Here is a 13927-nt window from a genome sequence, read left to right as displayed (position 1 = left end):
AATGAGTGCTATCAAAATATTCGAATTGGTTATATTATGTCATTTTATAGGGTTTGTACATGAACCGGATTATTTTCGTTTCATGTTAGCGCAGTAGCGCTAAGGAGTACACAAGGTTGTACCGAAACGACCGACTACCGAAACCCTTACCTTTACTGAAGCCGTTCACGTACTCGGTCGTTTCGGTACTAAACAACGTTGCTGATAATTGGTTTAATCTAGACTCTTTAGTGTGGTCCTTAGCCACAGCTGGCTACCATAGCTGTTGTTAATACAATCAGTTAATTATAATACAGTGTATATTTTGATAATGAATTAATGTTATATATATATGCATGTACATGTAAAATGCAGAAATACATGCAATGGTATCACATATATGACATATAGTGATTTCTTATATTAATTTTTAGTATATTCTAAACCGAACAGTTTATTTCTTTAAGCATTGCTTGAAATAAAAAATTAAATTAGAAATGGTTGTTTAGTAATAGAATTTAGACATTTTATGTCACTATATTTTATATTTGAATGAAAAATGGTTATATCAATAATATATTATATAAAAAAAAATATACACATTCAAATTGATTGAATAAGGTAGTGTACGTATTATCAGAGACGCGTAACAGATTGCACTATTATTTTTTTAATCTAATTCCGTGATGTCAGTAATTGATACAGATACTCCAGGGACTTCCTCGATATCCGCTCTCGATCTGCACCCTTGAAGTCGGGCGTCGCTCCTCTGTAATCTTCAAAGGTCAAGTATCAATCAGCAAATTGATTGGCCAGGTTTTTTTTACCTGACACCAATCAAATAGCTAGCCGCGTGCTTTCAATTTTGCTTTGACATATTCCAGGGGTGTAGAGAGCTAAAGTTAGCGTGTAACCCCTGGATATCGAGGCTGATCCAGGGGTTACACTCACTTACGCTCTCTGTATACCTAGAATATGTAATGACGCAATCGAAGGCTCTGATCCTAGTTTGATCCTTTGATGTACATCAAAATAATCTTGCGATCGCATAACGGTAAAATTTACTGTTTTGAAGTCGGGTGTCGCTCCTCAATAATCTTCAAGGACAGGTAACAGCCTAGCGATGTGATCGGTAATGCTAGGGGCCCAAAAGTTAAAAATCCAAATTTGTTTAAACTACTGTTGAAATAGAGCTTATTAGGGAGCCTTGTGGTTTTCTTGTCAATACCCGAGATTTCGATGTAAGGACGTAATATCACTTGGATTCAACTTAGATTTACATGGCAGGTGTCATCGATGAAGCAGAAGACGCTTACCCTTCAGGAACACTTGGTCTTATTATCCTTCTACCTTTTTAAGGGACTCCATGAAGATATTTCATTTGATCATATTTTTCCTTAGTTTTATCGACTTTGAGTTTCCATAAGGGATTTGTTAACACTTCAATATCTCCTCGATTTTTTTCGCAATGACTAGATAAATATATATTAAAGTAATACCCTGTGCTCTGTTCATGTTGTGTTTCTAACGAAGAAGAGTTCCAATATTGTTTGTATTATTTATGTGTTGGAGTCGATTACCGACTGACTTATCATAGCACAGCACTGATGTACGAAAACATATTTATCATAGTTTCTATTTTTTTCTAATAAAACGTCTTGGTTCCAAGCGCCACGAACCCCGGACCTTTTGCTGATAAAACACGGATCACAACTAATGGGCCACTTGTCACGATAACGTTAATGTAACTACTTTTCTGCAACATTATAGAGGATATTTTTACATTGTTCGAACTCGCTAAGATGGTTTTTTTTATTCCCAAATTCATCAAAGCTCGAAACCTTCAAACCACGGCCTCTTTAATTTTGAATATATATTAGTGTTTCAATTATGGTTGCAATGAATAGATTTGTATTTTGAGAAATGAGTGTTCAGTATTTTTTGTAAAGATTTTGCATATTGTTTTCTCTTGGAAACTATGGAGTGCATGCTTGATCAAACTTAATAACAAAGACACTACTAAAACTTTTTTTTTTTTTTAAATATAATGTATGTGAATAATGCTGAACCTATTTTATTATTTTAAATTCTTGCATCTGAAGTCAAGCGATTCCTGCCGGTGTGAAGATACATATGGAAGGAAAGGCCGCTACAAATCATCATTGAGGTCTGGTTTCTTTCATTTTTACCTATTGCATTGCTGCTAAGAGCTTCCCTGTGTACACAGAACCACCCAACCTCGATATCAAGGGGTTACGCTTACTTTCACTCTCTACACCCCTGGAATATGTCATAGCAAAATTGAAGGCACGTAGATAGCTGTTTTATTGGTCTCAGGAAAAAAATACTGACCAATCGCTAGGCTGATATCTGTCTTTTGAAGATTACAAAGGATAGACGCCCGACTTCAAAGTCAATCAATTTTTACCGTTACGCGACCGCGAGATTCTTTTGATGTATATCAAAGGATCGAACTAGTCTTCTTGTCTCATCAACAAGGTGGTGCACACCGAGCCTTCAATTTTTCTATGATATATTCAAGGGGTGCAGAGAGCGAAAGTAAGCTTAACCCCTGGATATCGAGGATGAGAACCACCACAAGATTGCGTTTTGACGGCGTCGTGACGTGGTGACATTACATGTGTGACGCAATACACTGGTATGGGCTAACGATACGTATTATAATAAACGACACTGACATCAAACCTGATAAAGCCGATAACTCACCCAAATATTGGAACTTTGACTGATAGACTTTCACCCAAATATATTCTATCTAAAACAACAAAGGCAGGTAGGTAAGAAAACAATACATGCACGTAATATACCACATTACACTGTAGCTGTGTCTGATCCGTAGTTTTATAACCGAAATTTCGAAAACATATAGATAGAAGCCTTCTATTTGTAACGAAAATCCTGACAAAGATTATATCAGGAACAAACGATGAAGATGATATCGAACGAATCTGTCTAAAGCGTCGAGTTTAAACGTTTGACTCCTGGATTGTGAAGGTATTCATCTAGTTTTAAGGTAAAGTGATTCCAAAGAGGCGATAGAGGAAAGACCAGGTTCGACTCTAACGGCTTCTAACTAAACTATTTCCAAGACATTTGACAGTTCATCAGAATACCAATTTAGCAATGCCAGCATCCTCGATACTCATGGGGTTACGCTCACTTACGCTCTCTGCACCCCTGGAATATGTCATAGCAAAATTAAGGCTCAGTGTGCGCCACCTTGTTGATGAGAAAAGAAGACTATTCCGATCCTTTGATGTAATCAAAAGAACTGACAGAATTTGAAGTTGGGTGTCGCTCCTTTGTAATCTTCTAAGGACAGGTATCAGTCTTGAAATTGGTCAGGTTTTTTTTTGCATAAGACCAATCAAACAGCTATCTTCGTGCCTTCAATTTTACTATGACATATTCCAGGGGTGCAGAGAGCGTAAGTGAGCGTAATTCTGGAGTGTCGAGGATGCAATGCAAGGATCCGCTCTGGAAACACCATTGGGACAATTCGTCATGACCAAGTCGAGAGCGAGCGGTAAGTTGTTTAATTGGTTTGGTTTTATTTGTTTAATGTCCTATTAACACCTATGGTCATTTAATGACGCGCCTCCATGTGTGTAATGTATACGTGCTTATGTACATGTGCTGGAGACTGGGTATTTTAGTGTATTTGCCTCTTTGCGATAGCGCGGATCTGCTGCAGAGTTTATAGTGAAATTCCATGCCGAATACATCCAATCCTATATTCCACCCGGTCTCGTTATACTGACAACGGGTAACCAGTTGTTGCCATTACCCTAACAACTACCCTTTCTAAGAACTTTGGTATGTCCAGGCCTGCGGACAGAACCAAATGTCTACCCCACTTCGGCGAACGTACAACATTAAGGCCAAAAGTGAGGTGTTGCCAAGCAACGCACTAGGAAACAAAAATGTTTTGTTTCAGGTGCTAAAATACGTCCTTTTCAACGTACTGTTATACACCTTTTCCAGAAAAAAATCCCATTCAGTTTAAAGAGCCATCATGATTTTCTTCCTCAGAAGATTATTATATATAGTCTACGTCAAGACATGAGGTCGCCATCTCGACCTCATCTCCAGCAATGCTATTTCAGTGAAAACTTGTTCACTTTAACTTACATTCATTTCCCTTGAAATACGTCAGACATTATGACGTCTTACATGGTGCAGGAAAAGCTTTCTATTTCTGAACATCTGGTTCAGCTCCATTTGTTTGTCGGGTTCATTTCCGTCTTAGCATTTCCGTATATTTAGTAGACATTTCCGTTTCCAATTGATTTTGGTTTCTGATTTTGTCCTTTTGAGTTGGCAAACGGAAGTAATTTTCCTCCTTTTTAACTTGACAGAGTATTTCCCGGAAATACTTGTACTTTTCATTTTTGAATATCTTTTGTCGTAGATCTAATTAGATACATAGCGGCATGTATGATGATTTAGTGGAGAAATGTAATTATCATAAAGAGCAAGTCACTCTATGGCCAAGCTATCTGACTTAGCCCTTCATCAGGGGTTGAACGGTCCTCACCCTTGTGCGAGTGAACTTCCTGTATACAAATATGGATTTGACAGAAGGGTGAGGACCATTCTATATCTGATGGAGGGCTAAGCCCGAAAGCTTGGACATGGAGTGACCGTTGCTTTTTATTTTGTTACGTTCCCTGTATGAACTTTGTGACAGACATATATGTAATATATTGGTGATATAAATCTCGTTTCGTCTACAGTATATAATGTTTACAAACAAAAAACACTCTTATCGTCCTCAAGTTCAATTTCGAAATATTTTTATTGAAATATCAAACTGTAACAACTTGGTTATATTTTCAATGAGATGGACAGCTAATTATATCCACTACGAGTAAGAAAAAAGAAACAACTAAAGCATAAATATATTCCATTGTCTTAAATGCATAGTTGACAAAAACATATCGGAAACAATATAAACATATCTTTATCAGACTAATTATAAAATACACAGATGTGGAGTGCTATTATTACACAACACAACAGAACATTCGTGTGGAACTATTACCCCACAAAGTAATACTTAAAGAACTGAACTGTGAAACATAACGCAAAACGGGAAACATGTACTACTTTTAAATGATAACTTTCAAAGTAATGATTTAACTTATCGCCTTCCTATCTTTATGATGTAATATAAACATTCATTGTTAAATCCCCTGTTGTAGGATTCTTCTAAACAATAAAATAAAGAACTTCAATACTTATTGATGTCGTTCTGAAAACTAAATCAAACGTTTCCTTCCAGCAATACTCAGTATGATTCAGACATAAATGCCCCTACCATTCAAGCATTCAAGAGGGACATACAAACATCGTCCAGAAATTTCAAGTCGCGTTACTGTAGCAACATGAATAAAATATGTAAATAGGAAGGTTACTACACAGTACCAGTAATGTTAGTTACGACCTATACACATACCACGTGTTTGGAGGCAGTGTTTGCTTGTGTGGATTTGATTTTGAACGGTATTTACTTTTCTCTCTTTACGTGACACCAATTGCTAAGGTAAATCACACTAAATTATCTAAACTGAAACCACAATGAAATACAGCCTCAATATATCATTCACTTAGAAATCCGATTATAAATCAGAATGTGTGAACATGTGTGATTGAATTTATAATATATCATCAATATTTTTTACAATATTAATATATTGCGGATAATTGCTATGAGTCTAATATATAACTATCACATCAGCGATGTTGCAGGGATCAACAACTCGATAGGCCTACCCTCCAGAGGACCATAGTGACGAGATACTGTATCTGGTATAAAGCTACATTATGTGTAAGATTACCTACAATTAAGATATTAAATGTTGTATAAAACTACACTGTATGTAAGATGGCCTACAATTACTTTACATAGTGACGAGATATTAAATGTTGTATAAAACTACACTGTGTGTAAGATGGCCTACAATTACTTTACATAGTGACGAGAAATTAAATGTTGTATAAAACTACACTGTATGTAAGATGACCTACTATTACTTTACATAGTGACGAGATATTAAATGTTGTATAAAACTACACTGTATGTAAGATGGCATTCACTTACTTTACATAAAGACGTGATATTGTATGTTGTATAAAACTACACTGTATGTAAGATGGCCTACAATTACTTTACATAGTGACGAGATATTAAATGTGGTATAAAACTACACTGTATGTAAGATGGCCTACCCTTACTTTACATAGTGACGAGATATTAAATGTGGTATAAAACTACACTGTATGTAAGATGGCCTACAATTACTTTTCATAGTGACGAGATATTAAATGTTGTATACAACTACACTGTATGTAAGATGGCCTACCATTACTTTACATAGTGGCGAGATATTAAATGTTGTATAAAACTACACTGTATGTAAGATGACCTACCCTTACTTTACATAGTGACGAGATATTAAAAATGTTGTATAAAACTACACTGTATGTAAGATGGCCTTCACTTACTTTACATAGAGACGTGCTATTGTATGTTGTATAAAACTACACTGTATGTAAGATGGCATTCACTTACTTTACATAAAGACGTGATATTGTATGTTGTATAAAACTACACTGTATGTAAGATGGTCTACCCTTACTTTACATAGACACGTGATACTATATGTCGTATAAAACTACACTGTATGTAAGATGACCTACGCTTACTTTACATAGACACGTGATACTGTATGTCGTATAAAACTACACTGTATTGTGTGTTTCTTTACAAAGTGACGTGCTATTGTCTTTGTACCTACAAAAGAGCTATGATGATGAAAAGTGTATTCATAGCCTTTTATAAAAAGGTTAGTCACCTTTCCGACCCTATTGGTTCCTGTGTAGTTCGGTTTCCTTCCACATCAAAATCCGCTACCATGCAGACCAACAAGAGTGATTAATAAAAGTTGGTAAAATTTGTTTAAAAATATTGTTTTTAAAAAGGCACGGTAGTCTAGTGGTAGAACGCCGGGCTCGTGACCAAAGGAGTGCGAGTTCGAGTCACGGCACGACACTGTGTTGTATCTTTGAGCAAGATACTTTACTCCGCTTGTTCCAGTCTACTCAGCTGTAAATGAGTACGTGGTTGGGCAGTGCTAGAATTGTTAAAATGTTAGCTTTGAGCGCCGAAATGGCGCCCAGCACCGGCGGTATGCTCCCCAGGTAGTTGAGAAAGATATTGGCTGGTTGCAAAGGCCTTGTTACTACGGATAATAATTTGTGAACCGCTTTGAGACGACCTACGAACTAGGTTGTGATAAAGCGGTATATAAGAACCTCGAACTATCATTATTATAAATAGTTAAAATATTATGCAAAAGTTGTGAATATATTGTATTATATAAACCAGAAACCTTGTTATATAAACATACAAATGATAAAACCATTTACATGGGCTCGTCTCCTTGTTCATTCAGTCTCATTTCGACTTCCTTATCGTCTAGATGTGACGAAGCAGCTGGCTTCCATTCATTTGTTGGTTTCAGTGCTTTAGAAAATCTCTGAAACAATACAAACACAACATTTAATAAAAAGTGACAGTGTATACAATATATAAGTTGTCAAAGACAAATGATAGTTATTCAGACTCCGTATCATCAGACAGATATATAAAGCGCCTTTTTTCGGCAGAGCTGTTAAAGATCATTTTGCGAATTCATCGCGTTATTTTTTCATACAGTGCTGGCTTGATGCTGTGGATAACAATGCATTGATACAAAATATAAATTTAGTTTTAGATACAAGCTAACGATGATAGCCTCCCTATTGAAGTGTACTACATGGCGACGGGTCTAAACGTTTCCCTCGTTTTCCGTCAAAGCAACATGTATCAAGTTATTTCTGTATGTTATGTATTGTATCGCTCATATTTGACCTCTAGCGGTAAAAGAAACAGTTGTTTCACGTATTTACCCGGCATCTCACTCTATATTCACGATTGCGTAATATACTGTCTCACACAATGTGATAACGAAGCTTACTAAGGTTACTTTCCTTTGAGCGGTAACTAAATCAGATAGCAGAATATTTATAATCACATGCATAAACAATCTGTCGTTTATCCTTTTTTTTAAAGAAATATTTCTTGTTCATAGTAACACCCGAGGTAAACAGTATAGCGATCAAATCTTTGTTTATAGTAACACCCGAGGTAAACAGTATAACGATCAAATCTTTGTTTATAGTAGCACCCGAGGTAAACAGTATAGTGATCAAGTCTTTGTTCATAGTAACACCCGAGGTAAACAGTATAACGATCAAATCTTTGTTTATAGTAGCACCCGAGGTAAACAGTATAGCGATCAAGTCTTTGTTCATAGTAACACCCGAGGTAAACAGTATAACGATCAAATCTTTGTTTATAGTAACACCCGAGGTAAACAGTATAGCGATCAAATCTTTGTTTATAGTAGCACCCGAGGTAAACAGTATAACGATCAAATCTTTGTTTATAGTAACACCCGAGGTAAACAGTATAACGATCAAATCTTTGTTTATAGTAACACCCGAGGTAAACAGTATAGCGATCAAATCTTTGTTTATAGTAACACCCGAGGTAAACAGTATAACGATCAAATCTTTGTTTATAGTAACACCCGAGGTAAACAGTATAGCGATCAAATCTTTGTTTATAGTAACACCCGAGGTAAACAGTATAACGATCAAATCTTTGTTTATAGTAACACCCGAGGTAAACAGTATAGCGATCAAATCTTTGTTTATAGTAACACCCGAGGTAAACAGTATAACGATCAAATCTTTGTTTATAGTAACACCCGAGGTAAACAGTATAGCGATCAAATCTTTGTTTATAGTAACACCCGAGGTAAACAGTATAACGATCAAATCTTTGTTTATAGTAACACCCGAGGTAAACAGTATAGCGATCAAATCTTTGTTTATAGTAACACCCGAGGTAAACAGTATAACCATCAAATCTTTGTTTATAGTAACACCCGAGGTAAACAGTATAGCGATCAAATCTTTGTTTATAGTAACACCCGAAGTAAACAGTATAACGATCAAATCTTTGTTTATAGTAGCACCCGAGGTAAACAGTATAGCGATCAAATCTTTGTTTATAGTAGCACCCGAGGTAAACAGTATAACGATCAAATCTTTGTTTATAGTAACACCCGTGGTAAACAGTATAACGATCAAATCTTTGTTAATAGTAACACCCGAGGTAAACAGTACAACGATCAAATCTTTTTTTATAGTAACACCCGAGGTAAACAGTATAGCGATCAAATCTTTGTTCAGAGCTGTGATTATGAACTATTTCTTTTATAGCAATTATGAAACAAGTCTTCAAACTTATATTAATCATTATTTTTGGCCCGGATGAAAGCGCATAGAGGATCTTAATGTCGGAGGAAACCGGAGTACCCGAAGAAAACCCACGTGAACGGCCATGTGACCCAATATTTTCAAGTCCGGTCGAGCAGAGCTAAACTATAGGGATTTTTGTCATTTTTTTTACTACTATAAAGGTGTTTGTTCTAGACAATTGCACTCGTTAAATGTCCAGGAAAGTAATTAAAATCACTTTTAGAGCATTGGAATACGGCTTTTAATCTTCCAGTAATTAAATTATACACTGATCACAACATGTTATCAACTGTCATCAATCACAACGTATTGTCTGAGATATAGAGGATCTTACGTGAATGTCCGTGTCATATTGAATTTTTTAAACGAGTTCAATAATTTGATATGACACGAGTTTTTAAGCGAGGTTCATATCAATTTATTGAACGAGTTTGATCAATTTAATATGACATGGACACGAATGTAAGGTTCTATTTATCACATAACATTCATAATTTGAAACAAAATCTTCTTTTGAGAACAGGTATTGATTGTTACGTCATTGGTTTGTGTGAGAAAATTACGTCGTTTTCTCAAAAATTGATGACGTTACTCTCACAAACAAATGACGTAACAATCAATACCTGTTCTCAAGAGAAGATCACTCTGCAATACGCAAAGACGGAATAGGTCAAAACCAAAGTACTCCGATCATAGTGTAGTCGTTCCGCGTAGTACAAAATATCGCCAGATTTTTTTAAAAATAAAAATAGTAATGACAAAATATCCATTTCAAATCCATTTAAAGTAACAGTAAATGTATCATGTGGATCAGAAAATAAAAGTAGTACATATAGTGACGTAGGAATATGTTCCCACAGTTTTGACCAATCACAGCACCTTTAGGTTTTATTACACGTGTGTAATACCATATTTATGACATGGCCGTATGACATAACATTGGTCGGTTATGTGATAAAATCATTTATTATTTTTTCATATTATTCCCGACAAGTGCTTGGCTAGAAGTGCATCACGTGTCCACCGATAAAACCGATATTGACTTGGAGCGCGTGATTTTCGTTGAAGGACTGGTTGTTTCTAAAAATAGAATTATGACGTGTCTCCAAACAATGCACCGTCCCGCTTCCGAAGTTTTTTGTTGTGTTTTTTTTCAGATTGCTTACATTACTGTTTTGAAAATAATAAAACAATTGTAGCCTTTATCTTCGGTCGATACCTGGATGTATCGACCCGAGAAAAGAGATATTGACCGAGGACGCAGCTAAAGGCTATAAATGAATAATATCACATGGTAAATTTGTTATATACGAGATAATATCATGGTAACGTCATCTCAAACGAGGTGTAGGATCAGCATGCATCATACAACATATTATACCAAGTGAGTTATGATGCAAAACATACGACTTACCTCCCTTAGACTGCCCTTTTGACGTCTGAGAGTAATGAACATAGTTACTGGGATTGGTAACAACGGAAGAATGGCGATGATCCAGCCGATTCCTATAGACCAGTCAGGGTAGGGAGTCGAACCATAGGTCACTGCTTTGTGGTTAATGACCCCTATCAGCCACAATACCTGAAATATAAAATAAGTATTGAGTCATCAGTATTTACATTCACATGGTGAATCTCGCCATTTCCAAAGTCTGGACCCTCAGCGACACACGAGACCATATACCACCTTCCGTCGGTAATCTATTTTGGCGCCAAATGCAACAGGAAAGGAAAGATGTAACGGTTAGACCAAAATTTGAACCCAGCACTTCCAAATCGTAGTCCAACAATCTACCAAACTGAGCTATATAGTCATCCGACCAGGACAGAATTCTCATTGACAATATCCTCTGTGTTACTCGTTCACGGATGCATGTGAAATATCTGACCATGGAGGAAATTAATTAATTGTTTGAAAGAAAAGAAAATTCAGTTAAAACATGTCACGTCACTGTACTCAAAACGGGACACTTTTTCGAGAAATATAAATATACTTTATACCATACTATCAATTCCAAAAATGATACCATTCACTTTTCATTTCTATTATAAGTTGGTATTTCGAGCGCGTGGTTCTATAAATAGAACGCAAACTACTATCAGGGTCATGTAGTCCTTGAACAGGTGTTACTGTACCCTGAAAGGGACACTTTGGTACCTTAGCTAATATTTGGGGATAAACGATCAGTATCAGTAGAAAATTATACATACTTCAAATATTTTAGAGTCAAACAGAATTCTGATTAAATTTCTTCTCCAAATAAGTGTTGTTTTTGATGAAGTAGACTTTTGAAAATGATATCCAAATATATAGCGTAAATCACGAAAGTGTTGTATTGGTAATTATTCTTACATATAAATTGTCCATGTAACGATAACCAGCAGCCAAAATAACGTGTATGCAGTTGAATTGTCATAAAAGTATCATCAAGTGAAAATTCCATATATAACAATACTTCTTTAAATTGCATGACAGTTCCTTGGGACGTCTTGCTACAAGTGTCCCGTTTTGGGTACATTGATGGTACATTTGAATTCAGATATGCCACAAGACAATACTAAGAACCATTTTCCTATAATTGAGTACATCGTATCAAATTATCTATGAATGAAGTTAGTTTTTAATGTTCACCGTCCTTTACATTTCTCTTTACTTGGTTTAGTGTCAATATAAACCGTGTTTATAACTACTTAACCTTATTTTTGTTTACACTATGCTGTCATGTATATACTTGTGTAATGTATGAAGCTATACTCACAGCATAGAGAAAAGGGTTGATAAACTTCCATAAAACCATCCACAGTTTGGTTGGCAGGTAGCCAATCATGGCCTCTATGTCCTTATAGAGACGGTCGGCACCTGAAGTGGAGACGGCTGTTATCATTAAGATAAAACTGGTATGGAATGACTGAAAGTTCGTAGAGACGGTTACGCCTTGTGACAAAAACAGCTTTCCGGCTAATGATTCGTTTTTAAAACAAATAAAGTTCTTACTTGCTATTTAATTTGAGGAATTATGTCATTTAAAATCTATATGAGAGATTTACGGAATTGCATGTCTTAATTACAAGTCGGTTATGTGGTAATTATTAGTTCAATAACTCGTACTGTCTTCAAAACTACATTTCTTAATTAATACATAGCTAGATAGTAAGTATGTCTAAGAATATTGGAATTATCCTTATAGTGGTCCCATGCCGAAAACAAATACAGACATGAACAGCTAAACGTAATTTCGCAGGCATAGATGAACGTACTGTAATACACAATTACACTAAAACTTCGAAACCGAAAAGAATAACTGGTACATTGTCCATATGTGTATATACAAAGATGAATTTCAAATTAACACAATTTAAAAGGATCAAATGCGGTATGCCCCGTTATCTGCCCCAATATTCTGACATTCATGATTTTACAAATTTTCCATTTTTATGATTTGAAATAATAATTAAGATGCATTATAGTTCTGGAAAAACTTTTGATTTTAATTATATTGTCTTGAATATAAAATCGGGATGGTTTATTGAGGCGCACGTACGAGATTTTCGCGAAAACAACAGAAATTTACGTGTACAACATCAAAATTAAGTAGGAGCGCAGTTTTGCTCCACAAAGATATTTTAGTTTTGACTTTCTTTGTGGAAAACAGATCGACTCCTTAAGTTTCGTTTTGGAGCACGACTGCGCTCATATCTAAAGATTGAAAAAATATCTCAAAAAGGCGAACCTCGTCCGAAACACAAAATGAGCGATGACTATAATAATCGAAGCGACGAGTTTATCCGGATTTTGTCGTTCCTGTGATAAATAATTCACACATATTTTTGTTTTGTAAAAATATTATTTTATACTTTGCTTATTTCAAAATGTATATTTAATTTATGTATCATATTTTAAACGTAAGAAAAGTAAAATTTGATAATGATAAAAAATAAGTTTCACATTTTCCGTAAATTCCGGACCTTGTCGATTAAACTACTGTACTCCTACCGCGGAAACGTCAACAAAGCGCTAATCATAACAAAGCTGCTCTTCGGCCTATTATACTGCAAAGAAGTGGAGTTTTCATCTGCTGGATCCAGAATACTTTATATTTGGTAGGTGTTTATTTAAAGATAATGTGTATGCACACAGAATATAGAATGCAGCTTGTAATATCGATGTTTGGTGAGTTTGCCAACTGTCCCGAGATGTTGAAAACCAGACGGGCAGACGACAGTTACTTGGCAAGTTTAAATGCCCAATACTAGCCCTAATGCAACCAAATATTACCTAATACTGTATTCAATACTACAAAATACTACCTTATAACCACCTTATATCGCCAACACATAAATTGTTTACTACGAAGGTGATGAGTTGTAATATATCTGCCGACAAAACGTCGTAAGGGGGGGGGGGGGGGGAACTAAAGACCAGATAGATGAAGAGAGTTGGCCGGAATATAATGGGATTAACCAGAATGAGTTTTTATTTTTTATTAACAATTTTCACTTTATCAAAACTTGAAATCAATCTTTTTGGTAATATGATTTACAAAGACTTTTTTTT

The 13927-nt window shown here is 35.5% G+C and overlaps 1 protein-coding gene across 1 annotated transcript in view; it reads right to left on the bottom strand.

The window, feature by feature from the left end:
* Positions 1-7312: 7312 nt before the first annotated feature.
* The window catches only part of LOC110458816 (sodium-dependent proline transporter-like), a 24013-nt gene continuing 17398 nt past the window's right edge, over positions 7313-13927 (bottom strand). The window contains exons 11-13 of the mRNA XM_021510739.1: positions 12132-12232; positions 10787-10954; positions 7313-7541 (exon numbers count right to left, since the gene is read on the bottom strand). Coding sequence (XP_021366414.1) covers positions 7428-7541; positions 10787-10954; positions 12132-12232 — 383 coding nt within the window. The 3' untranslated portion in view covers positions 7313-7427. The remainder of the gene's footprint in view (positions 7542-10786; positions 10955-12131; positions 12233-13927) is intronic.

This window comes from Mizuhopecten yessoensis, unplaced genomic scaffold, assembly GCF_002113885.1.
Source record: "Mizuhopecten yessoensis strain PY_sf001 unplaced genomic scaffold, ASM211388v2 scaffold9847, whole genome shotgun sequence".
NCBI classification, from domain to species: domain Eukaryota; kingdom Metazoa; phylum Mollusca; class Bivalvia; order Pectinida; family Pectinidae; genus Mizuhopecten; species Mizuhopecten yessoensis.
The sequence above is the reverse complement of the archived record's forward strand: the minus strand, read 5'-3'. Positions and strand labels throughout refer to the sequence as shown.